At 45.1% G+C, this 26,957-nt stretch overlaps 1 protein-coding gene across 2 annotated transcripts in view; it reads left to right on the forward strand.

The window, feature by feature from the left end:
• The window catches only part of pbx1a (pre-B-cell leukemia homeobox 1a), a 52,661-nt gene that overhangs the window by 17,176 nt on the left and 8,528 nt on the right, over positions 1-26,957 (forward strand). For both annotated transcript variants that reach the window (XM_041948539.1, XM_041948540.1), the window contains exons 3-5: positions 20,416-20,660; positions 22,014-22,204; positions 22,490-22,625. In XM_041948539.1, the coding sequence (XP_041804473.1) occupies positions 20,416-20,660; positions 22,014-22,204; positions 22,490-22,625 (572 nt within the window). The remainder of the gene's footprint in view (positions 1-20,415; positions 20,661-22,013; positions 22,205-22,489; positions 22,626-26,957) is intronic.

Below are 26,957 nucleotides of genomic sequence, written 5' to 3' on the forward strand. Positions count from 1 at the left end.
GGCCCATTGTGTGTGTTGACTTGGTGGCGTACTGCGATGAAGGATTGCGACAAACTGGAGTGTTTAAATCAGCGAATTGAAATTAATGCCCTCTCAAAGCCGGGCTTGCTGACGATACATTAAAGCTAATACTCCAGCGAGGTCGAGCAAATGTTTGTTTATATACATGAAATACGCTCGGAGAGAATGAAATGATTGTATTTCGCCCAAGCAAACACTTATATTAAAGAGAGAGGCAGAAGAAAGGATTGTAATGCAATGAGGTGTGGGCGCCTTCCATGTTTATTGTTTATTCTCCGTTTCTGAGCAGACTCGTATTTCCTGACACGCTTCGCTCATTGGTTTTAATTTCCCGGGCTTTCCTCTTTTTCTACAATTGGTTTTATTTCGTGCTTTTTATGCCCCTCGTTTCATCCGCTGACACATTGAGACACTTCCAAAGGTCACGCCTCAAGTCTGTCTTGTCACATCACTTATTCAGGCAGGTTTTATTTATTCATGCCACTTTTTGATTTTAATAATTTAATGCGGCGAAATGTTTCTTTCATACAGCTATAAAGTGCTCGCAAAGGACTGTTGACATCTTGGAAAATGTGGTTATATGGCTTCTTTATACGGTGCGGACAATCCTCCATGTAAAGTGTGAGCTGTTGCTGTCAGGAGGAGCTGTAATATGTATCGATTGAAATTATCCCTCACTTCCACCGCAGCCGGAGGACCTCTCAGGTGCCGGGCGAGCAGGCAGACTGTATAAGAGGCTCTTTTTATACTTTTCTTTTTTCCTTTAGAATTTAATGCCAGCGGCTGTGAGTGGTATTTATTTTCCTCAGACTCTGCTCTGCTATCCCGGAGTTGGCAGAGTGATTTTGTAGAATAGAAACATTATAGACTGTTAGTGTCAAAGTGTTAAATGTGATGTATAGAGCTGGGGGTTTCAGAGGGAGGAGGGGGGACTGGGGGTTGAGGAGGAGGCGGTAAGGAGGTGAGCACTGCCAGCCATAACTGGAGCAAGGTGCTCATGGGAGAGAGGAGCCATCCACCATGTGAGGGATGGCAGGGTAATGTGGCGGGAGGTAATGGCTTTTCTCAGTCCGCTGAAACAGAGGGGAGATCATTAGGGGCCGCCGTGCCGCACCGTGCCGTCCGTTTACCCCGACTCTGCCAGCGTCTCCTGTCAGAGCAGGGATGTGGAGACACTCATTGTGTTTGTCTGTCTGTTTTCTGTGGCGCTGGCAGCGTTGCTCCAAAGAGGCGAGAGTGTTTGATTATCATTTCGGGCCTTTCTTACCGGGATGGATAGACGCTGACACTTTGGCTTACAGCTGCACTCAGATATTTCCTTACCAAATGCTTCTCCAGCTGTGAAATCAAATCAAAGAGCGAGGCCAGCCCTGATGACAAAAACAAAACTCCTTGACTTTCCCTTTGCTGTTCTTTAATCAGGTATTAATTCAGTCATTGGGCACAAAAGTGTTTAAAGATTAAAAAAACAGTTGAGATATAAAAGTCAGAACTGCTTCGTTTCATCAAGGGCAGTTTGGACTTTGATTAATTAAAACGATCACAGCTGCAGTCGTACATTCTATGTTACAAGCTGCAACATAACACACATCTTTATAGTTCAAAACCCGAGCCTTAATCAAAAGAGATATTGACTTCAGACGGAGATAGTTTGAAACGCACGCAGACGAGAAGCCCTCAGATCTCAAAGCGAATGTCTATGGCAAAATAAAGATACCTGCTTTCCTTTTCTTGGAGGTTATCATCGGCTTTGGTCTGTGTTTGTTTGGTTCAGAAATCATTACAGCGGTTGATGTTTATATCTCGCTACAGTAGGTACTGTGCAACACATGATGACTGCAGGTATTTATCAGAGGCAGGAATTGTGTTCGGACCAAGCATCTGTTTTTGAGCAGCTTGTGCGGTTGAATGATTGTTTGTTCGTCCTCCTACGCGCAGCATGCATGCCCGAACGTTAATTGCGGGGAAAGACGGTGACGGCGTGGCTTTTTGCGACCCGCGTTAGATATAAAGGTGTGCTTTGTGCATCGGCGAGGAGTCCTCAAAACCGGTTAACAGCACTTTGAGCTGTCGGTCGATTTTTGCCCTGGTGAGCCTCCAGCCCGGCGTGACAGAGAAGATTGGACGTCATTAAGGCCAACACTCTTTCTGTTGTCTGGGGGTGTGTGAAATGGGCTCTGCTGCTGCCAACAGCATGCACTGTGATTGTGTATCTCCATCTCGCATGTGGAAACTCAAAGACGGGCAGCACACACAGCCAGACCTGCATATTCATCTTGTGGTGTCGTTTACCTGCACTGCACTGGTTTTCCAGATGTTGTTTTTTTTTTTCTTTTCTTATTTTTTTACATGCCCTTCTGTTATAGCTGAAGGTTGGCGACACATCTCTAACAAGAAGATTCTCCTTGTGTCGCTGTCAAGACTCATTTTAACCGTATGAAAAAAAGCCTCGGAGAAATATGATCGCTCCTGTAAAACGGACCAATTACTCCCCATTGACAACCTCCAAAACCCACTTTTATTGGCCGATTCAGCCAAATAAAACTTTATTGCACTAGCAGAAAGGGACGCCGTCATTTTTGCATAGCTTTTCCAAGCCCTGCGTTTATATGATCCCCGTTATTACACCTCTGTGACATTTAAACTTTATTGAACAAGACTTTAAAATCTGTTGGCAGTATATAAAAGATCAGGAATTTATTTCTTTCAGATGGGAGGAGACTCCCCCAACTGTTGAGACCTGAGCGGAGCAGATTGATGTGGATTTGTTGAATCATAGAATTTTTTTTAGATTTGAATGGGGCTGTATCTAATCATTATTTTCATTATTAATTAATCAAACATTTATTTTCTAGCTAAGTATTTTCTGAAAATAGTGAAAAATTCCTATCACAGTAAACATATCCTAAAACATCACATACACACAGTCCGTGTGGAGGCTGTTGCAGAATGAGATCCCAGGCTTAAAGAAAGCAAATCATTATTGATCAAACTTGCGATCAATTAATCAATTCATTGTTTACTCTGCAATTAAGAAAATGCACAGCAGATCTCTTGTCTTGTTTTGCTTACTGTCCAAAACCCAAATGTAGGGCTCAGTTATTGTCTTTATTGATTAATCTGCTGTTTTTTTTTTCATCTTTTGGCCAACAAAATATCTATATAAAAGTGTCCATCACAATTTCCTAAAACCCAATTTGATGTCTCTAAAACCCAAAGATATCCAGTGTGATATCACATTAGACAAAGAAAGGCCGCAAACCATCATAATTGAAAAAGCCTGAATAGCAGTTTTTGCTTGAAAGTTTGCCTAAACAATTCACTGATTATCTAAATAATGGCTGATTTTCTTCCTGCCGATGTAGTGGATTAATCGACCAATCATTTTGCCTCTAATCACAACATCTGAAATGTTAACCTGCTGCAAGGTCGCTGCAGTTTAGCTTCAAGCTTTATGTAACACGACATGCGAGCTTTCCTCCTTTAAAATCAAACGCATTTCCTCGACAGCCAGACAGAGAGAAACTAAAGCAGGGGAGGGAACGGCGCGGGGAGAAAGGTCCTGCCCCCCTCCTCTGTGTAATTAAAAGGGGGTGTCTGTCAGGGGCTGCTGCTGCTTTGTGTGGCCCCATATGTTTGGGCGCTGATACAGGGAGGATTATTCTGTTTGGAGGCCTGATAACAGCCTGTTTATAACCTTGGCACAGGCTGCAGTCTAATCTGGCAGCAGCACATCTCTCCCCACCTCCACCCCCCCTCAAATTTTCACAGAAAAACCATATTGGCTATTTTTTTCTCCAACGGGGGGAAACAGTCATGACCCAAAAAGACTCCAGTGTTTCACCTATATCTCTCCTCTGCATGTATGGCTGATGTTAAACTGCCAAATCGGATGTGAGCTACGATATCGGGATAATTCAGATTGTGAATGTTAACAGGTGTAAAAATTAGTCAGGCTTGTTTTTGCTATTTTGGATGATCATCCGTCACCATATACTCAGCGTGGAGCACTAATGCTGCAGTTCTTCTTCCGCTGAACATTCTTCTTCTTTCCACTTTCAAGGTTTCATTCCGTCGAGTTGCTCAGAATCACTTCCACGCTCACCTTTTCCAGACGTCAGTGTTCCCTTTGTTGCAAAAACCCCACTTTCATTTTTGAAATCTGCTGGCTGATTAGTTCAGCCTTTTGTTCTTGCAGTATATTGCCATCGCCTTTCACATGACTGAGAGTGTCATGATTTTAATTCTGCCATTGCAAACTGCTTTGTGATTTCAAGGCTTTTGTGCTTTTTGAATAACAGCTCCAAATTGTTTCTTTTGAAGACCTAAATTATTCCTTTCCTGGACTAATTGCTACATGATTGATTTTATGAAATTCACTGAACACTTGTTGGGCAGTATGGAGGCCGTATTCTAAAGAAAATATAAGAAAGTCCTACTGACATGCTGGATCAGTGTTATATTGTCAGACACCTTAATATAATTCTGCTTTTATGACTTGGTTTTTCCAGTGGTGGAAAGTAACTAAATTAATTTACTCAAGTACTGTACTTCAGTACAATTTTGAGGTACTTATATACTTATACTGGAACATTTCACATTATTTTACAACTACTCACTTATATTTCTTAATGAGTGACTTTGATGTAACTCAGATTGAAGTATCACATACAAAACCTTTAATCAGCTTATAAAAGCTAATGGATTGTCATAGATTTCACTACTCAACAGTATTAAAAAGCAGCTAAAATTATTTGTATCTCATACATGATAATGCATCAATAGTAATGACCCAATAATACAGTAATATGACAATGACAGTATGGTAGGGCGATAAGTTACAATTTTCTAACCGGCCACTGTCAACCCATTAACTGCTGATTGCAGATATATTCACGTGTGTGTCTGTGTGTGTGTGTGTGTGTGTGTGTGTGTGTGTGTGTGTGTTAAACGGATGAATATACAAACTAAACTCACAAAATGTAAAGAAAGGAAATATTCTATCCTATATATATTATCCTTAAATAGAAAAATACAACCTTCTGAATTCAAGTTTCCCTCTTTCACCAAACTAAGACGGCCTTAATTGCCAAAGTTAACTCAAAACACACCTTACTGAAACTCGGCAGAAGCTCAACAGAAGAAGAAAAAAACAGACTGAGTCTGTAAAACCCACTGAAAACCATCTTGGTTCGTCTTTCCACTCTTCCAGTAATCAAGAGCTCTGTTTGGTCGACTTGCACTCTTGATTCACAGAGTAAGAAAACAGACCATTAAATGAGCTAAATAAAATAGGGGCACTCTGCACAATCACTTTTAAGTTGGTACATTTTCTTGCTACTACCCCTGTACTTTAACTTGTAAATGAGTATTTTTACACTGTTGCATTGCTGCTTTCATTCAAGTGAACGGCCTGAATGCCTCTTCCACCACCGGAGTTGATTGAGTACGAATATGAACCGCAGTGTATTTGCTCTTTTTGAGGTGTTTTGCTACTGACACCACATCCTGAATCACATAATTCTCCGCAAGTCTCTCCTTAAACGTCCTTGTTAATAAGAAGGTTCCAGCCTTGCTGATGAGTTTCCAGCGCACTGAATAAAAGTCACTCTCTGTAATGCAGTGTTGCATAGCGAGGACCCTTACCCGGCACGCTGTGGGGAGAGGGAGCGCTCGGAGTGGCAGGCAAAGAGAACTGTCAACCTGTCACATTTCTCCCTCCTCTTCCCCCTGATAAATTAAAGTTACACAGTGTGCGTGTTGTAGCAGCGGAAGGCTGTGCAGAAAGCCTGGCTCCTCAGGTCTCAGGAGATAGCTGGCAACTAGGTCAGACTGATAATGTAATCCGCTGACTGGATCCTACAGCCCACTACATCCAGAGAGAAAAGCATGACAGGAAAAAAAACAAAATGTAGGAGGAAAATAGCAACTTTCACGTGTTCTTTAGCTTCCTTCGCGTTACCTCGCTGGCTCTCGTTAATCAAGTTCATAAAGGGGCAATGTCCATGCAGCCTATTCTAAGGAAAACGTACAGATATCATATCCAGCTGGTGTCTGCGTGTGTTTGTGACTGCACACATGTGATTATTCAAAAGTGTAATCCATGTCAATATACCTCACACTCCTCACAGGGGAATCTTATTTACACGGATTCCTTTTTACGCGTTATCTGTGCACCGCATACCGCACTGCACATCCACAACAAAATAGTATTGCGCGAGTCCGCCGGGAGAGAGTGACAAGAATAAGTTCCTGCATCAGCAAGGTGCATTTTCATTCCCATGCAGTATTCCAGAGAGGCTCTGTGGGCCCACTGTGACAACTCTGCCTCCCTGCAGGTGTGGAAATGAAACAGGGCCTATAAATAGCCCGGGCAGCTGGGAGTGGAGCACTGTAGATCGGGGGGAGGTGAGGGAGGGGTGGGGGAGGATTAGAGGTCCAGCTGGGGATGCAGGTGTGTAGAGGCTGACCGACAGAACACGACTGCTGTCTCACCCAGGGGGCCGGGGGAGGCAGGAGAGGCGATGGGGCTGCAGCTCCATCCAGTAACGGAAAGTGGAAAACTTCGACGTAATGTAAAGTTACATTTATTTATGTATATATATTTATCTGATAATACTGATTTACCACAGAAAACTAGTTAAACAGTCACGTGTTAGCATGCTTTAATAGTTTTTTTGACAACAAACAGCATTCCCATGTGTCTGAAGAAAAATTTGCGTAACATCTTTCAATGTGACAAAATGAAAAAGGCGGAAAGAAAAGAAGTCCATGTTGAGCATGTTTTTTGTTTTAAAACACAGCGAAGTAGAAAAGGTTACAGAAAAAGGCACCACTGCCACATCTGAATGTGAAAACAATACTTTCATTCATGACTCTGAATAATCTTTTTTTATTTGGAAATCCGTTGATGCCGTTCCAGTAGAGATACACTATTTAAAATGAGCTTGCCGTTTAGTTGTAGCTTTGTCTTGATGTACCAAAGTAGAAATAAATTAAAAAAGACAGTAGCAACAGAAGAATATGTAGAATATTTAGGAACATAATTAACGTTCAGTTTTGACTCGGCTTTGCAGACGTTAGTTCTGTATTTTTCTCAGTTTTTTTAAATGAACTGAATTGAATCCTGACGGAACTTTTGACACTGTTTCCATGGTAACAGCTGCAACTTGATGTGTAACACTTCTTCTTCTTCTTCTTCTTCTTCTTCTTCTTCTTCTTCTTCTCCCTCTTCTTCTTCTTTGTCTGTGTCTTAGTGAATAGATTCAACCCCTGAAGGCAAAATTTGGAATTTCATCTTACAGAACAAATTGAGTGAAAATATTCAACTTTTTTGTTTATTAAAATCCAGCGATAGAATGTCACTAAGTACATTTGCTCAAGTGCTGTACTGAAGTACAAATTTGAGGTACTACTACTTTTCTTTTCATACCTCTTTGTACTTGAAATTATATTTTTTTTTACTGCAAGCATTTATCTGACAGCTTTACTTACTTTAAATTCAAGATTATTGCACACAAAACATATAAAGAGCTGATAAAATATGATGTTTTGTTGAAAATTAAACTCCTGCACAAATACAGCTGAAATGATTAACCGATTAGTCAGTTGACCAAATATAAATTGGCAGTTATTTTGTAGTTTCAGTCAATTAATAGAGAAAATAAGTAGCAGATTAATCCATAATGAAAGCAACATTAAAATCTCCTTTTGCTTTTCATACTATATGTACATTTTACCGACTATATTTACATACTTTTAGCAGGACTTTCACTTATAATGGAGTATTTTTACAGTGGTATATCTGAATACTCCCTCATCAGTGTACAATGGAAACAACACTAACGAAAGCAAAACAGCTGTTCAAACAGATGCAGACAATAATGTTGCAGTTTGATCTTATTTGAGGTTTTGCATGTCATTGACTCATCTTTATGAGCACAGTATATATTTTATTGATCTTGCAACACAGGAGGACAGGTGCATCCTTAACTCTGCATTATTCACTATATTGACAGAGCTGACCACAGCATCGATGCAAGTGCAGCGTGTCCTCTGATTGGTAGCGCAGGCTCTCATGTTGGATAAACAAAGGTGACGTGTGCTGTCCTGCAGGTCTGCCACCTGCAGAAGAGCAAAAACTACAGATGTATCCCAGAATTTATGTCTGCAAACCAAGTATGTTTTTAAAAGTCTGCACAGGTTCTCTAATCTCCCTGTCTCATGACCGGATGTGATGACCACATGTGTGGCGCGCTTTGGTAGACCAATCACAGCGACCCGGGTTAACCCTCTGTCGATTTTTGACCTGAATGGGTCAGCTTGTACTTTTGTGAAGAGGGATCTATGGAACTACAGCTGCAGACTGGAGTGTTAGTGAGCAGCGCTGAGTGTGTTAACCTGTGACAGAGGCATGAAAAAAATGGGTCAAACGTCAGTTGATTGATTGGTTGAACATGTGCTCACTCAGTAGTCCCTCCTCATACACGTTTCTCTAATTTGAATGGGATATTAGTGTTTCTGGCATGTGCTGCTCATGCCACAGGGCTGTCTGCATAGCATAGTAGCATTCTGAATTACAGAGAGCGGTGTTGTCTTTATTTTTTAAGATCAAGCTCCAGCTTTTAGGGCAGAAAATGCTGCTTTCATTCCCAGTGGATGACTTGATATGCTTTTCATGTAAACGACATCTAGCACTTGCACACTGGTGTTTGCATTAATGCATTAATTCCTCAGTACTATATGCTTTTTTTAGCTGGAGGCAAAATGACACATCCTCATCAAAAACACACTCCCCCGCTTACAGTCCCACTCCAGTGAGACACACAGACACACATTTTAGGGCTGATTGACAGCAGGAGCTCCAACTGACCCAGTATTCTGCTACAGTGAGACGATTCCACAGGCCTGTGATTAATGACTAGGCTTTATCCGCAAGTGGTGTGGTAGGCCTGCCAGCCAGGCCACTTAGACTGCCTGGACCACTACCTCTGCTGTAAACACTCCCTCTCTCTCTCTCTCTCTCTCTCTGCCTCTGTGTTTCTCTATGTTGCTCTATCTCTGCCTACAGGCATTGGATTGTCATATTCATTGGTACAGCTCTAAACCTTTGTCCTAAGTTGAACCCCTCCAACACACACACATGCATTCATACAGCATCACCGTGAACTCACTTTCTTTTTTTCTTTTTTTTTGCTTTTGCCGTCATGATGCTGCAGCTTCTCATAGCAAACAGTATTAAAGGGTTATTTGCATAATTTCTGCATTAGGACAGTCTCAGTAGTGTCGTGTGAGGCATCACGCATAAAAAAAGGGCTCTATTTTGTTTATGTAAGATTTCTGGCACAGATTTATTTTCTTAATCCATAGCAAACCGTCATCTGTCTGGAACAGCATGCAGTTTGAAAAGCAGATGTTAACAAAGATATTTGAGCGAGACACATCTCTGTAGCAGTGTGTGAATTGGAGCTGGGCTCGCTAATGGACAGTGATCCCTCACATTGTTTTTCTCTCCTGACAGCTAGGGGCAGACTAAGCATCACTACTCTTTTGAGCATCAGGTCTCAGAAAAACACTAAACCTTGCAGGGATTTCCATAGTTGTGACAGCGTCCGAACAAACTGCACACGCAGCGAAACAAAGCCGATTTGACTTAGTGCGCCTTGATGGGAAGCTCCCTGATAAATGCAGGGAGGGACTTTATTTCCTGCCGGAGCAAATCTCTCAAGTGTTCCAATATTAATGGGCCCTCAAAGCCTATCGAGCATTTCGATGGCATCGGTCCACCTGCCAGATTCCACGCTGCAACTTTGTGCTGGAGTTAGGGCCACTTGTTCATCACTTGTGTTTTGATGCCCAGTACATGACAAGTGGAATATTTCAGCCATGTGCAAACACAGTTGATTAACTGATTAATCATTTAATTCAATGATCACGTAAAAACATTTGCTTTTTCCAGCTTCTGAAATGTGAGGACTTGTTGCTTTTCTCTGCTTTGTATCTATGTCATTACGTCATGAATATCTTTGGGTTTTGGATCCTTGGTTGGAAAGTGGTGTTGGACATATTTTCATGCCTCCTCGCAGGCGCCAGCTGTGGCCTCAGGCGTCATGTTTTTGGGTTGTCTGTCTGTCCCGTTCTCATGAACGTGATATCTCAAGAGGGCCTGAAGGGAGTTTCTTCAAATTTAGCGCAAATGTTAGCTTGGACGCAAGGATAAAGTGATTCGATTTGGGTGGTCAAAGGTCAAACATCAAGGCCACTGTGACCTCACAAAACATGTTATTGATCATAACTGCGCAAATTATGACAAGATTTCACACAAATGTCTCATATGATAAAATGATGAAGTGATGACATTTTATATCCAAAAGCTCAAAGGTCAATTTCACCATGGCATCATAATGTTCTGGCCATTATTCAACACCATCACTCAGGATGTGCTGATTGTATAGATCTTCTGTGCTGCCGGGTTGAAGATGTGTGTGAAGCAGGTTTGTTTTACAACTTGTAGCCTCTTTGCAGCAGCATCCATATTTGAAGCATTATAGTCCATCAGAAGCTCTGTGGTTCTGCTGATATTGAGCTTCAGGTGATTGCTGTTGCACCATGTAATAATGCTCTCTATCAGTCCCCTGTGCTCTTCTGGAAAAATAGTCTCTAAGTGATGACAGCAGGTTTCTCACTGGAAATTCTTCACTGGAGTCATACATGTCAATATACTGATAACTTCCAGTTCACCAAAAATTACAGTTAATATATTTTATTGAATCCCTTCAAAGTCTTAACTGCATGTATTACATGAGTCATTCTGTCAATCTGAAATTATACGTCATTTAATCTGTGAGTTCATCAAAAGAAAATTACCCTGCAACTATTTTAATAAACCATTAATCATTTTGCAGGAAAAAGTGCCAAACTAGCTGGTTCCAGCATCTCAAATGTGAGGGTTTGATACTTTGTCATTTATTACGAGCAAACTTAACATCTGTGTGTTTTGGATGTTTTGTTTTTCTTACATTTTATAGACAAAACAGTTAATTATTTCAGAGAATAATCTGCAGATTGATCAATAATGGAAACAATTATTAGTTGCAGCCCCGTACTAAACAATGATTTGATTAAAAAGAAAATATTGTGAGTTTTTTTTTACAAGGCCGTAAACATTTTGAGATGAACTTTCAGTCCTGGAATGTCATTCTGCAAGACCCACCACACTGACTGGGTTCTGGTATTTTTAGCGTTTTAATGGTTTGTCATGGGACAACAAAAATGTCCTTTGTAGTTTTATGGGAGTGCTGATCTGAACTTGTGGACGGCTGCAGGGCTTCGGCAGTATGACAGCCATGAGGGAAGCTGAAGAGTCTGCCAGTTGTCTCACCAGAGATCCTCTCAGAAATAAGCGGGACAAAGCCAAACCACTATCACTGCGCAACCAACCCACTCCTGAGCAGCTGAGAAGAACACAAGATTAACATTTATCACGGCTGACATTACCTGTCAATTCACATTGTTCACATGGAAGGATATTTACTTACATCTACTTATAGGTAGATGCTCAGTTTGGATCATATCTATATATAGAAAAGACAATAGGATCATATCTATTTACAGAAGAGGCATTGGCATATGGCTAACATTATTATCATGCCATTCAAAGCACTCAGTGACCACTTGTGCTTTATGGAGAGGAGCGTTGTCATCATGGAAGATATTGCTCCCAGTGGAGATGCAATGCATCATGGGATAATCTAAGTAACCACTCAGAATCTTTTTTAATAGTACAATACAGGCTGAACCATGTGACTCTGAATGAACCAGCAGTCTCTCTGTGTGTTTGTGTTTTCTATATTCCATCCCCTACAGGGTGGGTGTAATTCTGTTCTTCCAGAGAGACAAACTGCGAGCTGGGTCTGCTATCTAGCGACGTTGTGTAAAACGCATGTTCACATGTCGTCGAGTGCTGCAGAGCATGGCGAAGCAGAACCAGCAGCACTATTGTCTATGAGCGGCCATATGGTGGGTGTCCTTGCGTGGTAGCTTAAGGGAGCCTCTCTCCCTGAGATGAAACAATTTTGTTCAGAAATGAACCTCCTCGCTCAGCCCTCCGTGTTCATCAGACCCTGCCCCATCACCCACCCCTGAGATCACACAGTGTATCAACAGTCCCACCAGACAGCCTGGAGCAGGGATAGCAACCCGGATATCCCAGGTACACCTAAACCATCCCTGTCTTGCGGGCTCTCCCTTGTCAAAAAGCCCACCGCTACTTCTGTAGCCCTGCTCCATGCCTCCAGATGTGGCTTAATTTACTGCGACTCTGCTAATTGCTGTAATTAAGGATTAATTACTGTTAATTACCTTCGCATAAACTCATCACCAGTCAAAGAGCGGAGCCGTATGAAATGTGCCATGCACAGGAACACACACCACGGGGACTTGAGGAGTATTGTGTTACTGGACCTCTTGTTTCATGACTCGTCCTGGTGCGCAGGGAGCACTTGTAGGGCAACAGTTCGGGCAGGAGGCTAACTGTCATGGACCATCTCCTCCTGGCTCCGAGTGCTTCACACGTCACCTCCTCACCAACTGTTGCCCGGGACAGCATCACTGCGCTGGCTGTCATTTGATTAGAGGCGGGCATTTATTTGCTGAAAAGTAGATGACAAATTTGATTCTTGGTTAGATTGTCTGACGTCATTTCTGACAGTTTTAAGTGTTAAACTAAATACTGCTAATACTAACCTCCTCAGCTTTGAGCTGAGTATCAAACTGCTCTGTCAAAAAACATGTTTATGTTCCTCAAGGTACTGAAAAATTTGGTGGGCTCGCCTTAGAAGGTTATGTGACATTTTGTCTCTCCATGTTGAAAGGCAAAAGTATCCACAGTTGTTCTGAAGGGCCACACTTGGACTGAAAGGCTGGCCCACATACACACGACAAGTGAAAGAAATAGTTGCATGAAGGAGGCTTATGGTAGGAGTTCACCTCCACACACCCGGCCAATGGCTGCATGAAGTGTGTGCGACTGTCAGATTGTCGGTTTTCGGAAAGGTAGACACATTGTTGGATACAGGTCTCCAATTCTGATGTCAAAAAATGTGTGGCGGGAGCGCTGTTTGACCACATAACGAGCAGTCCTGTTGAAGGCAAGGCCTGTTTATTGATATGTAGCATAGCATGTATCATACTAGCCCCTTCAGACCATCACCATGTAGGTGGACTAGTCCTTGTTTGTCCATCTGGAACAACACATATTACCACAAGTTAATGGTCACAAAAACCCTGAGGTTTCAGTTAAAGTGGCCACTTCACTAAGGTTAGCTGGTTTGTCGTTGTCAGGGTGACAACAATAAACATGTGGTTAAGGTAAGGGTACGATCGTGGTCATGCTTAAAAAAAATTTGTGTTTGGAAATGTGAAATAAGCAGCAGTCCCCCAATGTTAATGTTTGACATGGTGTCGACTCATCCATTCACCTCGACCTCCTCCCTACTGACCACCCGACTTCCTCCTCTGCTCTCGTCATAGTTACTCCTGAGGCGAGAGGGCTTTGTCGCTTTCACGTAAAGATACGTTTTGGTGCACTCGCTGAAACATATGATGCAGTCTTCTTGGGAGGTCAGCCTGGAGTTACAACATCCCAGGTTTGAATTGTGGCGAGCTTCATCGCATGCCCCTTCCCACCTCTTCCTCCATCCATTTTCTGTCACCTGTCTACTGTGAAAAACTGTGCAAAAATAGTTAAAAATAACGACTTGAAAGATCAAAAAGTTAGTGTGACCTGTCATCTGTGTACTTTGCATTTCCGGTTGCACGGTCCTCTCGCCATAGCGATGTCTTTGTCTCTCTGCTAGCGGGCCGACCGTGCAGCCCGCTGCTCCACGAGCTCGTGACTGCTCCTCAGCTATTCAGCCGCTCGGGTTTCCAGTGCAGCCTGGAGCTGTTAAAACTGCACGGGCTGAGCATGAGTTTGATTCAATCAAGAAGATATATATTTTAAGACACCTTAAGAAAGACTGACAGCCAGGGGGCTAATGTATTGCCTATTTTGAATAATGAATTATTTTAATGAAGGCTTTTAAATGGGAGTGCTCTGTGTTGGTGGCAGGGCGGTGTTCTGAATGGTCTTCTCCTCTGGCGCTGGCTGCCTCATTATCAGGCCAGCCCCTCAGGCCTCAAACTGGCCTGCTTAAGCCTCAGATGATGACGATAATTACCGTTATTAGGAGTAGCTGCAGGGGGAACTTGTTCTGAAAAACACCAAGCTGAGTTCTTGCCTCGCTTGCCGCCGCCGCCGCTGCCGCATGAGAAACTACCGATCGCCAGTGGAGAAAGCCGAAGAGGGAGAGAGACAGAGGGAGAGGAGGGAGAAAAAAAAAGGAGGGGATGAGGGGAGCGGCCACCAAATCCGCCTAATGTGACGCCTGTCAGCTCGTCTCCCACCAGCTGTCACCTCCCAAATGCACTGGGGTTCATTTTTTTAATTGACACCTCGCTTTCCTATTCCATTTCTATTTTTCGCCTTTCATTTTCCCTCCATCACTCTCTTCCCTCCTTGCCTGAACCGTCCACATCTCCTTGTCTCTGCCTGTCCCTCCAGTATTTCTTTGGTGTTTTTCCTTGTCCTTGGTATCCCCCATCCCCCCACCCAGTGTCAGATACAACACCCCGGCTCTGCCCCCGCTCCGCACATGATACTCGAGATAGCTGATAAAACACAAAGCTGTTTTAGAGGTACTTTATGACTATGCCCTTGTGTACTGGAGGCTGTACAGCTTCCCATTATCTGGTGATGGAGAGAACATTTTGGGCCTGAGAAAGTTTCCCATGAGTTCATGGAAAGACCACAAATCTAGCTTTCAGCTCGCAGAACACAACCAGACAATTTAAGCAATACAATATTTAGGATATAACAATCGTGGTCATGGCGTAGCGTTAAGCTACAATTAGTAATTTCAGAATGCTTGTGTGTTTCTTTATTACAGCCCAGATTCAATTCAGTAGAAATGACCACATATACAGTAAATTGGATATAATGGAACGTAATATTCATGTCTAATGACAATAGCATTGCTTAGCACTGTGGTTTACCTCCACTGTGTGTGGCAGCGAATGAAATATGGCACAATGCAGCGTTTTATGATGATTGCTTTATTGGTAGTGCTGGGTTTTGAACCTTCACACTTTTTTGGTACCAACTGAAATTTTTCCTTTGCACTTAATTTGGAAAACTATCATTGGATTATTCATACTCCACTTTAGAGCTAAAATCATAATGTTAACTGATTAGTTGGGTGACAAAAAAAGATTTTGATGATTGCCATTTTCTAGGAAAAATGCAAAACATTACCTAGTTTCAGCTTCTTTTTTGCTGCTCTTTGTATTGTGTGATGGCAAACTAAATCTTTTGGTTTTGGACTGTAGGAAGGACAAAATTAACAATTTAAAGACCTTCGTGTAAATCTAATGGACATTTTCCACCATTTTCTGATATTTTATCTACCAAATGACCAATCTTGACTGATCCTTTTAAAGTTGGAGTTTTCTGGTTTAAATCTGAATTTTTTCCAATCCAAATTAAAACAGCTTGCTTTTCCAAGATAGCTGATAATGCTTGATTGCTGAAGCGTGGCATGTGTTTTAATTGTGATGGACTTGAAGGTCACACCAGTCGTCACCTCACTGCGTATGCGCTCGCAACATCGAAAACTGTTCAGTCTTAATTTTGGTGAAGCTCATGTAGTCTGCTTGCGTTGATAACACTCTTGCTGTCTTGGAGAATACCACTGCACATGTGTATATTGTTGTAAAAAGCCGTTTGTGGCTTCCTACAATATTCCATACATGTATCAATGATTCTACAATAATGTACACGTCTAGGCCAGAATGAGCTGAGCCATCAGAGGGAGGAGGGGATGGTGCCGTGAGAGCAAGGTGAGAGGACAGACCACTGTTCAAATAAAAATGGGTATTTAAAGCCAAAACATGATCTTTTCCTCACCCTAACTGCGTGGTTTTTGTGCCTACTTCAGACCTCAACCCCAATGTTGTGACAATATAAAACTGAAATTTAAAAATGAAACGTAAAGGTTAAGTGTGAAGTTTCAACATGCCTGTGCTTTGCAGAAACTTTCATGGCAGGCAGTCGAATTGCATTATGGGTAATGTAGGTGCCGAAGAAGGAGAAGGTATGGAATAAAAAAAAAGATGGTATCTCAGGTTCTGCAGCATCGATTTTGATCATTTTTGTCAAGTGTCTGACAGTGTCATAGGAGTGCAATACTTGTTGGTGCACTCTCTGGTGCACAGCGTCCCATTATCTGGTGTTGGAAAGAACATTTTGGGCCTGAGAAAGTGTCCCTTGAGTTCATGGATGTGCCACGAATCTACCTTTCAGCAGACTAAGTACAAATACAGTTTAGAACATTAAAAACCTGCAGTGTGGAACTTTTGTCTTCCCCGGTTGGCGGTCAGAGTAATTATACAAACACTGTCGAGGTTCTCCGTCATACTCCTCATTGCTGCAGCCTGCTCCGATGCTCCAGTTGCTCCTTCAGCTCTGGCAAACCAGTCATTGCTGGTTGATGTTAACTACCGGTGCTCGGGTCCGGGAACGTCCCCACAGACGCCAGATTTTAAAACTCTGATGGCAATAGCCTTTATCAGCATTGTGTGGCAAGGCCTTGAACATTCATATGTAAAAGTCCCACATTCCAGCTTCATGACTATTTAGTATATAGCACAATATTTAAAATACAGCAATTGTTTTCATGGCATTGACTTTATTGTGAGCTATGATTAGTAATTTCAGGATGATTGTCCTTTCTTTATTAAAGCCAAGATTCAATTTAGTAGAAATGACCACATATACAGTAAATTGAATGTAATGTAACACAATATTCATTTAGTGTTCTCAGTTATCATAATAGCATTGCTCCGCACTATAGTTTACCTCTGGTGTGTGGGTCAGTATGAAATATGTAACAGTGCCGCGTCTCATGAAGACTGCTTTATTGGGCTTGCATCAAATGCAGATGAGAGCAGGATGCTGAACTCCTTCAAGGAGCGGGGAGGGGAGGATTTGTATTAGTGATACTTGTCATGTCGGCTGTAAATCACGCTGCTTTTTTTTCAGGTTCCTAGGTTGTTGTTGTTTTGTCTCAGAATGCTGTGTGGCAGGGATGAATGGTGGTGATGTTACATTATCATGTGGCTGTCGCTTTCACTCCTGCTGACTGGTCTGTGACAGGCCCACACACACACACACACACACACACACACACACACACACACACACACACACACGCGGTTGTGTCAGGAGCAGGCCTGATTTATTAACTGCTGAAACCCTAGATGACGTGTGCCCACACAATCAATAGAGAGCACAGCCACTGCCTGGCTCTCTCTGGGGTCATGTGATGTGGACAAGAGCTAGGAAGCAAGGAAGGACACACACATACACACACTCACGCACACATACACACATATATATACGCTACAGTGCTGCGGAGTGTATTGCATTACTGTATTGATGGGAAATGGATCCCGTCCAGTGTTGGCTGCTAGCTGCCAGTCAGAGGCAAGAAGGGTGAACTTTCATCATGGCTGTCAGGGACATCACTGCTGCCTTGTTTGACCGTAAATCTTACTAATTGTGACAGAATACTTCAACATCATTAATTAAACATGTTTTCATTTAAAAGCTCTCGCAGGGAGCCAGGCCGGGTGCTCAGGGTAGTCTGCCAATATGCATAGCTGTGTGTTTTCCTGTGTGTGTGTGTCTGTTTGAGTGCTTACACTCATGCACAAAGTGTATGTTTGCATTGTGTGTGTGTTTGTGTGTATGTGTGAGCACCTTGATTCTCCCTGTATGAGTGGGTGGCTTAATCATCGTGTTTATTTACACTCCTGTTGTCTGCAAACAGCAGGCAGTGTGGCGATGGGTATGAGCCAGCTCTTAAGGAAGTAAAACAGCAGAAATTAATTTTGTCAATAAGCAAAAAACAAAGGCTTATTCTTAGAATTCCATTTATTATTCAGGAAGTGGCTCGAGAATTGTTTATGATGCGTATTCATTCTCTATGCGTTGCCTTTTTGGGTTTAGTGGCCCACATCTCAGGGAAGGAATTATACAAGAGCGTGCACAAAGGGGAGGAGAGAAGAAGAGAGGAGGAGGGAGGGAGGAAGCGACAGAGAGGAGAATTGTGTCCTCTCATTGTTCAATTAAGTCTGTCGGTAATGATCAAGATTAGATGATGGCCATCTTCCTTTTATAGATACTAATCTGTGACTATCCGTGGAATAAGGGAATCGCAGCAGTATGGACACCGTGCCTTTGTTGCTACAATAGACTACAAAGTGTGTATAAAAGGTTTTCGGTGTTGGGAGCCTGTGATGTATTGTAATAGAGGGCACTTCCCTCTGTCAGGTGATTATGTTAATGTATAGTCCATGGTTGCAGAGTTCACAACGAGCACTCTGACTGGCATTGAGGTCTAATCGATTTCATTGCTATTACTGAACAGAAATAAATAAAGCTGATGGCTGTGGTTAGGGTGATTATGCCACAGCACAGTGAATTGTTTGATTTTCCTTATTAATTGTATTTATTTAATCCATTTCATGCTTTTAGTTGTGCACTCGGGGACTTGGAGGGAATGAATAAATCACTCTTAGGCTCATTAGATTCCCCCTCTGGTTGGGATGTGCCACTATTTTGTCAGAATGAAATTGGCGAGTGTTATAATTTCCCGCTGGTGTGATTCACATGAAAAATATCCACGTATCCATCCACCAGCACGTGTGCACATGCGCCCGCCCACCCACACACGAGCACACATACACAAACACACACACGTATGCGTCTGCTTCCAATCTGAACTCCTGACCTTTTCCAGCCGTCTGATAGCCATTGACATTTGCCTCTTGAGCTGAGCTTGCTCACGTGTTGGAGCTGATGGGAATGGATGATGTTATTGCTGGAGGAAAAAAAGAGAGAGAAAGAAACAGGGGGGTGAGAGAGCGAGGGGGGGAGGGGGGTTGAAAAGAGGAGGACCAGGGTAGACAAGCTCCCCGTGCGGCCCCGGGAATCCATCTGGACCCCCCTGCTCACCAGCAAAGGTCACAGGGCGACTCAACCTTACATCCTCATTACAAAAGAGCCGTCGCTGTGACCGGAGACTGTTGGCTACAATATGGCTTTACTGCTCTGTCACACAACCTGTCATTTACCCTCACTGTCTACAGTCATCATGGAAGAGACGTGCAGGGTGTAGTGTTAGATCGTCCTCCTGAAGCATTTTGATAGATGCGTGGATTAAAGTGTGTATGAAATACGTTGTGGCAGCACGAGCTTTGTCTTTGTCCTTGAAGACAGTGGATGGAGGGAAGGGCTGCACCTGGTCGCCTGTTTTCAGCACCTCTGAGGAAAGCAGGACACGCTGCTGCTTTACCGAGGGAGCCTTCTGGTGGCAGAAAGAGGCAGGGCAGTACAACCGAGCTTCAAATAAAAATTCATGGAGAAACACCTGTGTGTGTCATACTCTGGAACATAGGTAAAATAGCATTATTCACATAGTCAGCAGCGTGGTTTTCGTGTGAGTCCTCACAATATCTGGGCGTGTGCAACACTGCATTTGCTTATGCGCACATGAGGCGGAGTTTAGTGTGTGTGTGGCTTGTGCATGTCGTCTCAGCAGGCCTGTCTTTGCTGTGTTTACACTTCACTCTCCACACCATGGGAGCTGAGTGTCAGCTGAGAGCTGAGCGCCTGTAGGTGTGTGAATACGTGCAGGTTCAGACCCCCAAACAAGTGTGCAAACAGACCTCGGTGTCAGCTGTAACAGCAGCCTTAATCCTGCCTAAGTAACCTGCTTAAGCACCGTATTCACTGGTGCTGGTGTTCCAGGTGTGCTGTTGTTGTTGCTTGATCACTGCTCAGAGTATGAACATGATTAACCTCAGTCATCTCAAATCAAATGACTGCTGAACCTTTTACCTTTACTATACCATTTTTTTAAATTTGTATTCATTTTTGTTATGTGTTTTCTTGTTTAGATAACATGTGACAAGATAATAAAGCCATCAACCAGAAACTGAAAGCAATGAAAGATGAACTCTGGTGGAAGGCTGTGTTAATTTTTTTACATGAAATGATGGCCAGAATCGATAAAATTATAGTTTTATGGTCCTTCCTAGCTGCCAGCCACTGTGAGGCTGCAGGTTTTTATGGCTCAGACTTGAACTATTAAAACGACGGCCATATTTCAGAGAGTTCACTCGTGAGGCCGGAGAGCGGGAGAAATAGTTAAGACTTAGTTGTAGTTAAGTTCTCGCTCTTCAGTCATTTTGAACGCCCATGTAAATAGGACTGTTTTCTTCTCCCGTCCTCAGTGCTCAGTATCCGTGGCGCCCAGGAGGAGGAGCCTCCAGATCCCCAGCTGATGCGACTGGACAACATGCTGCTGGCGGAGGGCGTGGCCGGGCCGGAGAAAGGCGGCGGGTCGGCGGCCGCGGCGGCAGCAGCAGCAGCCACCGGCGGCGTCGGTGCTGACAACTCAGCGGAACACTCCGACTACCGGGCCAAGCTGACTCAGATCCGGCAAATTTACCACACGGAGCTGGAGAAGTATGAGCAGGTGGGCAGGAGGAATACTGCTGTTTACCATCAGATTATTATTCTAGTGTTTTAGGAGTAAATACAGAAGTGTGTCTGTAGGATTCCAACACACCACACTGCGAATGTGGATGCTAGACTTCGCTCATTCACGAATTATAGGAATATCTGCCCTGTTAATGCATCCATGTTCACTACCTGACCCTGACCTCTGATCTCTGACCTCTGCCTGCAAAGCACAGCAAGAAAATGGAGATTTTTCTATTCTAGGATGACACAAATAAAATGAAGAAAAGCAGGAAATATAAAGAGTTGAGTTTAGAGGTTCGCCCTCATGTTCCTGCGTATCCTTAAATGGTGAAAAAATATCCCACTGAGGTAAATTGGAGACTCTAAATCGCTCGAGTTATTATGTTTTAGCACCTTTACTGCTTGACATTGCATTCAAGGCTTTTTTTCTTGCCCTTCTTGCCCTGTCCAATGCATGCTGGATAAGCCTCCATCTCTGAGCCTTAAGAGGAATAAGTTGGTATAAATTATGGATTTTTTTTAAACTAAGTATAACACTCTCGAAATCAGCTCTCACAGGCCAACTCATGACAAGCCAAGCTTTCAGAGATGTTATCTTCGGCAGGCAAGCAGCCATTATATCAGTCACACACCAGCTCTTTTCCAAAGACTGTAACATCTTGTCATTCCCTCGGAAAGTCAAAGCGTTCTGGGTTTGTCATCTTCTCTGAGGAAGGCTAGTCATCGCGAACTGTCACAGTCAATACACACCTGAGCATTTTTGTGTCACCACGCTACGTACACCTTGGCGCGCGTATGAGTGAGTAGTGTCTGGCGTGTGTGTGCAAGCAGAACGGCTGCTCGGTGCATCACTTTGACTGACGTAACCCTGGTGTTGACAAGCAGCAGACACCTTGACTCTGAATGCAGTCATATCCAGTGACTGATTCAGACAGAGGGAGAACGAGGTAGACTGAAAGATGGAGTGAAAAGAGAGAGAGACAGTTTAAACCTCTTGAACGTTAACGGGACTGAAAGCCTGCTGTCATTTTAGATTTCTCTTCACTTGTCACATTTTCTCTTCCATTGAAGAGAAGCCTTTTTAATATTCAGAGAGCACCACGAGTCTCGCTGCCTCCACTGTACGACTCCGCCGCCACATTTGTTTGCCGTGAAACATTGCGCTGTCTGCTGCTTTAATTTAGACTGCTCTTATTACCTCTAACGCTGCTTCTACGAGGCCAAGGCCTACCAGCGAAGGTGCGGTCTCTCCAAAATCCAATTTCGTCCTTTTTGTTCTGTCTGAGGCTGTGTAGCCTCCGCCATGGTTATTCTTTTTATGAATCCTGTCTGTCTGTGCATCCAGGCGTGCAATGAGTTCACCACCCATGTGATGAACCTGCTGAGGGAGCAGTCTCGAACACGACCCATCTCGCCCAAAGAGATCGAGCGCATGGTCGGCATCATCCACCGCAAGTTCAGCTCCATCCAGATGCAGCTGAAGCAGAGCACCTGCGAGGCCGTCATGATCCTGCGCTCGCGCTTTCTCGACGCCAGGTCTGTGTGTGTCCATGTGGGCAACAGAATCTAACAAATCCATCCTCAAGATTTAATACATCATGCTCCAAAGTGTTCTTACTTTTCTTTATTTTAATTTGCCGTTGACCAGACAGATTCCACTGTGTATTTCACAGAATTTTTTGGTTAATTTCGATGCATTTCGACAGCTTTTAGTGTTCTTAAATGTTTCAGCACTGTTGGTGTAAGTGGAGAATTCATGTATTTGTTTACCGAGTATTTCTTGTAAATTTCGACTCTGTCTCCTTTCTGCTGTCTGTCCAGACGAAAGAGGAGGAACTTCAACAAACAGGCGACAGAGATCCTAAACGAGTACTTCTACTCCCACCTCAGTAACCCCTATCCCAGTGAGGAGGCCAAAGAAGAGCTGGCCAAGAAATGCAGCATCACAGTGTCGCAGGTAACCAGAATGAACAAAGCTGTCGACCTTTGCGGTTAATAAATAGGTCAAGAACAATTAAAATCACTCTGAACCCTCAAATATCTGCTGTTCTGTGACGGCGGGTGCAGAGAGAGACCCAGGAGCGGAAACGGAGAAGGTTAACAAAAGTTTATTTTGCAACAACAGGCAATAACTGAAACAATCGCTGGCAGCGTGAGGTCCAAACAAAACACGAACTCAGAGAGGTCCAGAGAGTGCTGGGCTGTGTGGGCAAGGGAGGCACTGGAACAAAAAGAGAAGAGACAAACAATTAATCAAAAAGTTCAGCAAGCTATCAAAACGTACAATACCACAGGAGACTGAGACCAACTGATACCACGGTACGTGGAAGTATACTCTGGCGTCGAGGAGTCACTCCGCAGAGGTTAAATAGGCGTCCTAATCTCCTGAAGTGAACTCAGGTGTGCCCAAACACTCCTCGACGCATCGGGGGGGAGGGGAGCCTCAGGAAAACAAAACGTAAAGTTACAGCCCACAAAACAGAACACAGGAAATGGACCTTCAAAATAACAGCACAGACAATACCAACCGCCACAGTACCCCCCCCTCAACGAACGCCTCCAGGCGTTCTACCCGGCTTGTCCGGGTGAGCGGCATAAAAGTCCCGAAGGAGAGAGTCATCCAGAATGAGTCCCCTGGAGACCCAGGAACGCTCCTCTGGACCGTAACCCTCCCAATCCACCAAGAACTGGAAACCACGGCCGCGTGGACGGACATCCAAGATCCGTGACACCGTGTAGGCGGGATGACCATCAATGAGGCGGGGGGGAGGTGGGGCGGCGGCCGGCGGGCTGAGCTCGCTGGAATGCACCGGCTTCAACAGGGAAACATGGAAGGTGGGGTGGACCTTCATAGAGTCTGGTAGCTTGAGCCTGACGGCAGACGGATTAATGATCTTCAACACCTCGAAAGGACCGACAAAACGGGGAGAGAGCTTACGTGACTCGACATCCAACGGAAGATCCCGTGACGACAACCACACCTGCTGACCCGGTCGGTACTCGGGGGCGGAGACGCGGCGAGCGTCGGCCAGCCGTCGGTTCCTCTCCGTGGAGCGGGTGAGAGCAGCTCTGGCAGACTGCCATACCTCCTTAATCCTCCGGAGGTGCTCCTTCACAGAAGGGACGGATACCGCAGTCTCCTGCTCGGGAAACAAGGGAGGTTGATAACCCAAACAGCACTGAAACGGTGACATACCTGTGGCCGAACAGGAGAGGGAGTTGTGGGCATATTCTATCCAAGGCAGGTGTGTACTCCAAGAGACGGGATGATGAGCAGCCACGCAGCGAAGAGCGGACTCCAGATGTTGGTTAGCTCGCTCTGTCTGGCCGTTACTCTGGGGATGGTAACCAGAGGACAGACTTGCCGTGGCCCCCACCGCCTTACAGAACTCCTGCCACACCTGGGAAGCGAACTGTGGACCCCGGTCCGAGACCACGTCGAGGGGAATTCCGTGAAGCTTGAACACATGAGTCACGAGTAGACTAGCAGTCTCGAGGGCAGAAGGCAGTTTAGGCAGGGGAACATAATGCACAGACTTGGAAAAGCGATCAATAATAGTTAAGATGACAGTGTTACCTTCAGATGGAGGAAGACCAGTAACAAAGTCCACGGCGATGTGAGACCATGGGCGGCTTGGGACGGGCAAGGGGTGCAGTAACCCCGCAGGGGGATGATGAGAAGCTTTTCCCCTGGCACAGACAGAGCAAGCGGCAATAAATGCACGGGTGTCGCGGTACATCCTCGGCCACCAGAAGCTCTGACGGAGGAACTGGAGGGTGCGGTGGAAACCAGGGTGACAGGTAAGTCTAGAGGAGTGAGCCCACTGGAGAACTTGCGACCGGACCGAATCCGGGACAAACTTGCGATCGGGGGGACCGGAACCAGGGTCCGGTTGTTGCTTCTGCGCCTGGAGCACGAGGGATTCGATCTCCCATGTAGCCATACCCACGATGCAAGCCGGCGGGAGGATGACATCCTGATGTTCCGAGTCCAGGGGAGGGGCATAGAGACGGGACAGGGCGTCGGGCTTAGTGTTACGGGAGCCGGGGCGATAGGAGAGGGTGAAATTGAACCGGCTCAAAAACAGAGCCCATCTGGCTTGGCGGGGATTAAGCCTCTTCGCGGTGCGTAAGTAGGCGAGGTTTTTATGATCAGTCCAGATCAAAAAGGGAACCGTAGCGCCCTCCAGCCAGTGCCTCCATTCTTGAAGCGCCCAAACCACAGCCAGCAACTCTCTATTCCCGACGTCGTAATTCCGCTCGGCCTGGGATAAGCGGCGGGAAAAGAAAGCACAGGGATGCAGTTTGTGAGTCTGAGGGTCTCTCTGGGAGAGGATGGCACCAGCACCGGAGTCGGAAGCGTCCACCTCGACCACGAACTGACGAGTGGGATCGGGGTGTTTGAGCACCGGGGCAGAGGTAAACAGTGCTTTAAGCTGGGCGAAAGCCTGTTGGGAATCGGGAGACCACTGGAAGGGGATTTTCACAGAAGTAAGTCTAGTGAGGGGAAGAGCTACCTTACTGTAGTCACGGATAAATCTGCGGTAGAAGTTAGCGAAGCCGAGAAACCTCTGCAACTCCTTCCGGGTGGTGGGAACGGGCCAATCCGTGACAGCTTGGATCTTGGCAGGATCGGGTCTTAGCTGACCCTTGGCGATGATATAGCCGAGGAAACCCACTGAGTCAGAGTGAAACTCGCACTTCTCCGCTTTAACAAACAATTTATTCTCAAGAAGTCTCTGAAGCACTAGTCTTACATGCTGTCTATGTTCCTCTAGATCTCGAGAGAAAATCAATATGTCATCTAAATAAACGAAAACGAACCGGTTTAACATGTCTCTGAGGACATCGTTAATGAGAGCCTGGAAGACAGCGGGGGCGTTGGTGAGACCAAAAGGCATGACTAAATATTCGAAATGACCTAACGGTGTGTTGAAAGCTGTCTTCCACTCATCACCCTCCTTTATCCGGACGAGGTGATAAGCGTTACGCAGATCAAGCTTGGAGAAGATGGTGGCGGAGCAGAGTGGTTCGAAGGAGGGGTCGATGAGAGGGAGAGCGTACCTGTTCTTAACGGTGATGTCGTTAAGTCCACGGAAGTCGATGCAGGGGCGAAGGGTGGCGTCCTTCTTCTTAACAAAAAAGAAGCCAGCCCCTAACGGAGAGGATGAGGGGCGGATGAGTCCAGAGGCTAGAGAATCCTGGATGTATGTCTCCATGGCTTCCCTCTCGGGGCGTGACAGGTTATACAGCCGACTAGAAGGGAGAGGAGCACCAGGGAGGAGGTCTATGGAGCAATCGTAGGGGCGATGAGGAGGCAGGGACAGGGCTAACTCTTTACTGAACACAGGGGCTAGGTCATGGTACTCGGGAGGCACGGAGGTAAGGACAGGGGGCGTGGGAGGTGGTGGAGAAACACGGGAAGAAAAGGGGTTGGCCGAACGAAGACAGTGGGCATGACAGAATGGGCTCCAGGTGGAGATACTAGCTGTAGTCCAGTCTATCTGGGGGTTATGTTTAAGCAACCAGGGGAGGCCCAACACCAGGGGAATCTGAGGGGAAGGAATGACGAAGAATTGGATGTCTTCTCTATGATTCCCAGAGATTATGAGCGTGACCGGGACCGTACGTTGAGTGACCTGAGCTATACGTCGGCCGTCTAAGGCGGTTACATTTCTGGGCACCGGGAGGGATTCAAGGGGGAGCTTAAGCTGGGTGGCTAGTTCGGTGTGGATGAAGCTCTCGTCTGCCCCTGAGTCAATCAGAACCCTCATGGGAAGCGACTCACGACCCCAAAGCAGACAGGAGGGCACGGTAATACGGGAGGGAGAGCTGGGATTAGGGGATGTCTGACTCACCAGTGCGCTCTCCGTCACGGGTGAGCCTGCCCTTTTGGCGTCTGAGGGCAGTTAGCGAGAAAATGACCTCCCTGGCCACAGTAGATACAGAGCCGTTGGCTGAAACGTCGCTGCCGCTCGCTGGGGTGGAGACGGGTCCGACCCAACTGCATGGGCTCCGAAGGGTGAGAGGAGGACGTGGAGGGAGCAGCGGAGTGGCCGGAGGATCCGCCACTGGCTGAAGGGGGAGCGAGGGAAGCTGGCTCGTGAACATGAGAGAGGCGAGTCTGGGCTTTCTCTCTCTGTCTTTCTCTCAAGCGGTTATCTATGCGTATGGCGAGGGAGATTAATGACTCTAAGGAATCGGGTTCATCTCTGGAAGCTAATTCGTCCTTTAACTCACTAGAAAGACTCCGTAAGAAAACACCTCGTAGCTCTAACTCCCCCCACCC

The sequence above is a fragment of the Chelmon rostratus genome, chromosome 12, assembly GCF_017976325.1.
Source record: "Chelmon rostratus isolate fCheRos1 chromosome 12, fCheRos1.pri, whole genome shotgun sequence".
Lineage (NCBI taxonomy): Eukaryota > Metazoa > Chordata > Actinopteri > Chaetodontiformes > Chaetodontidae > Chelmon > Chelmon rostratus.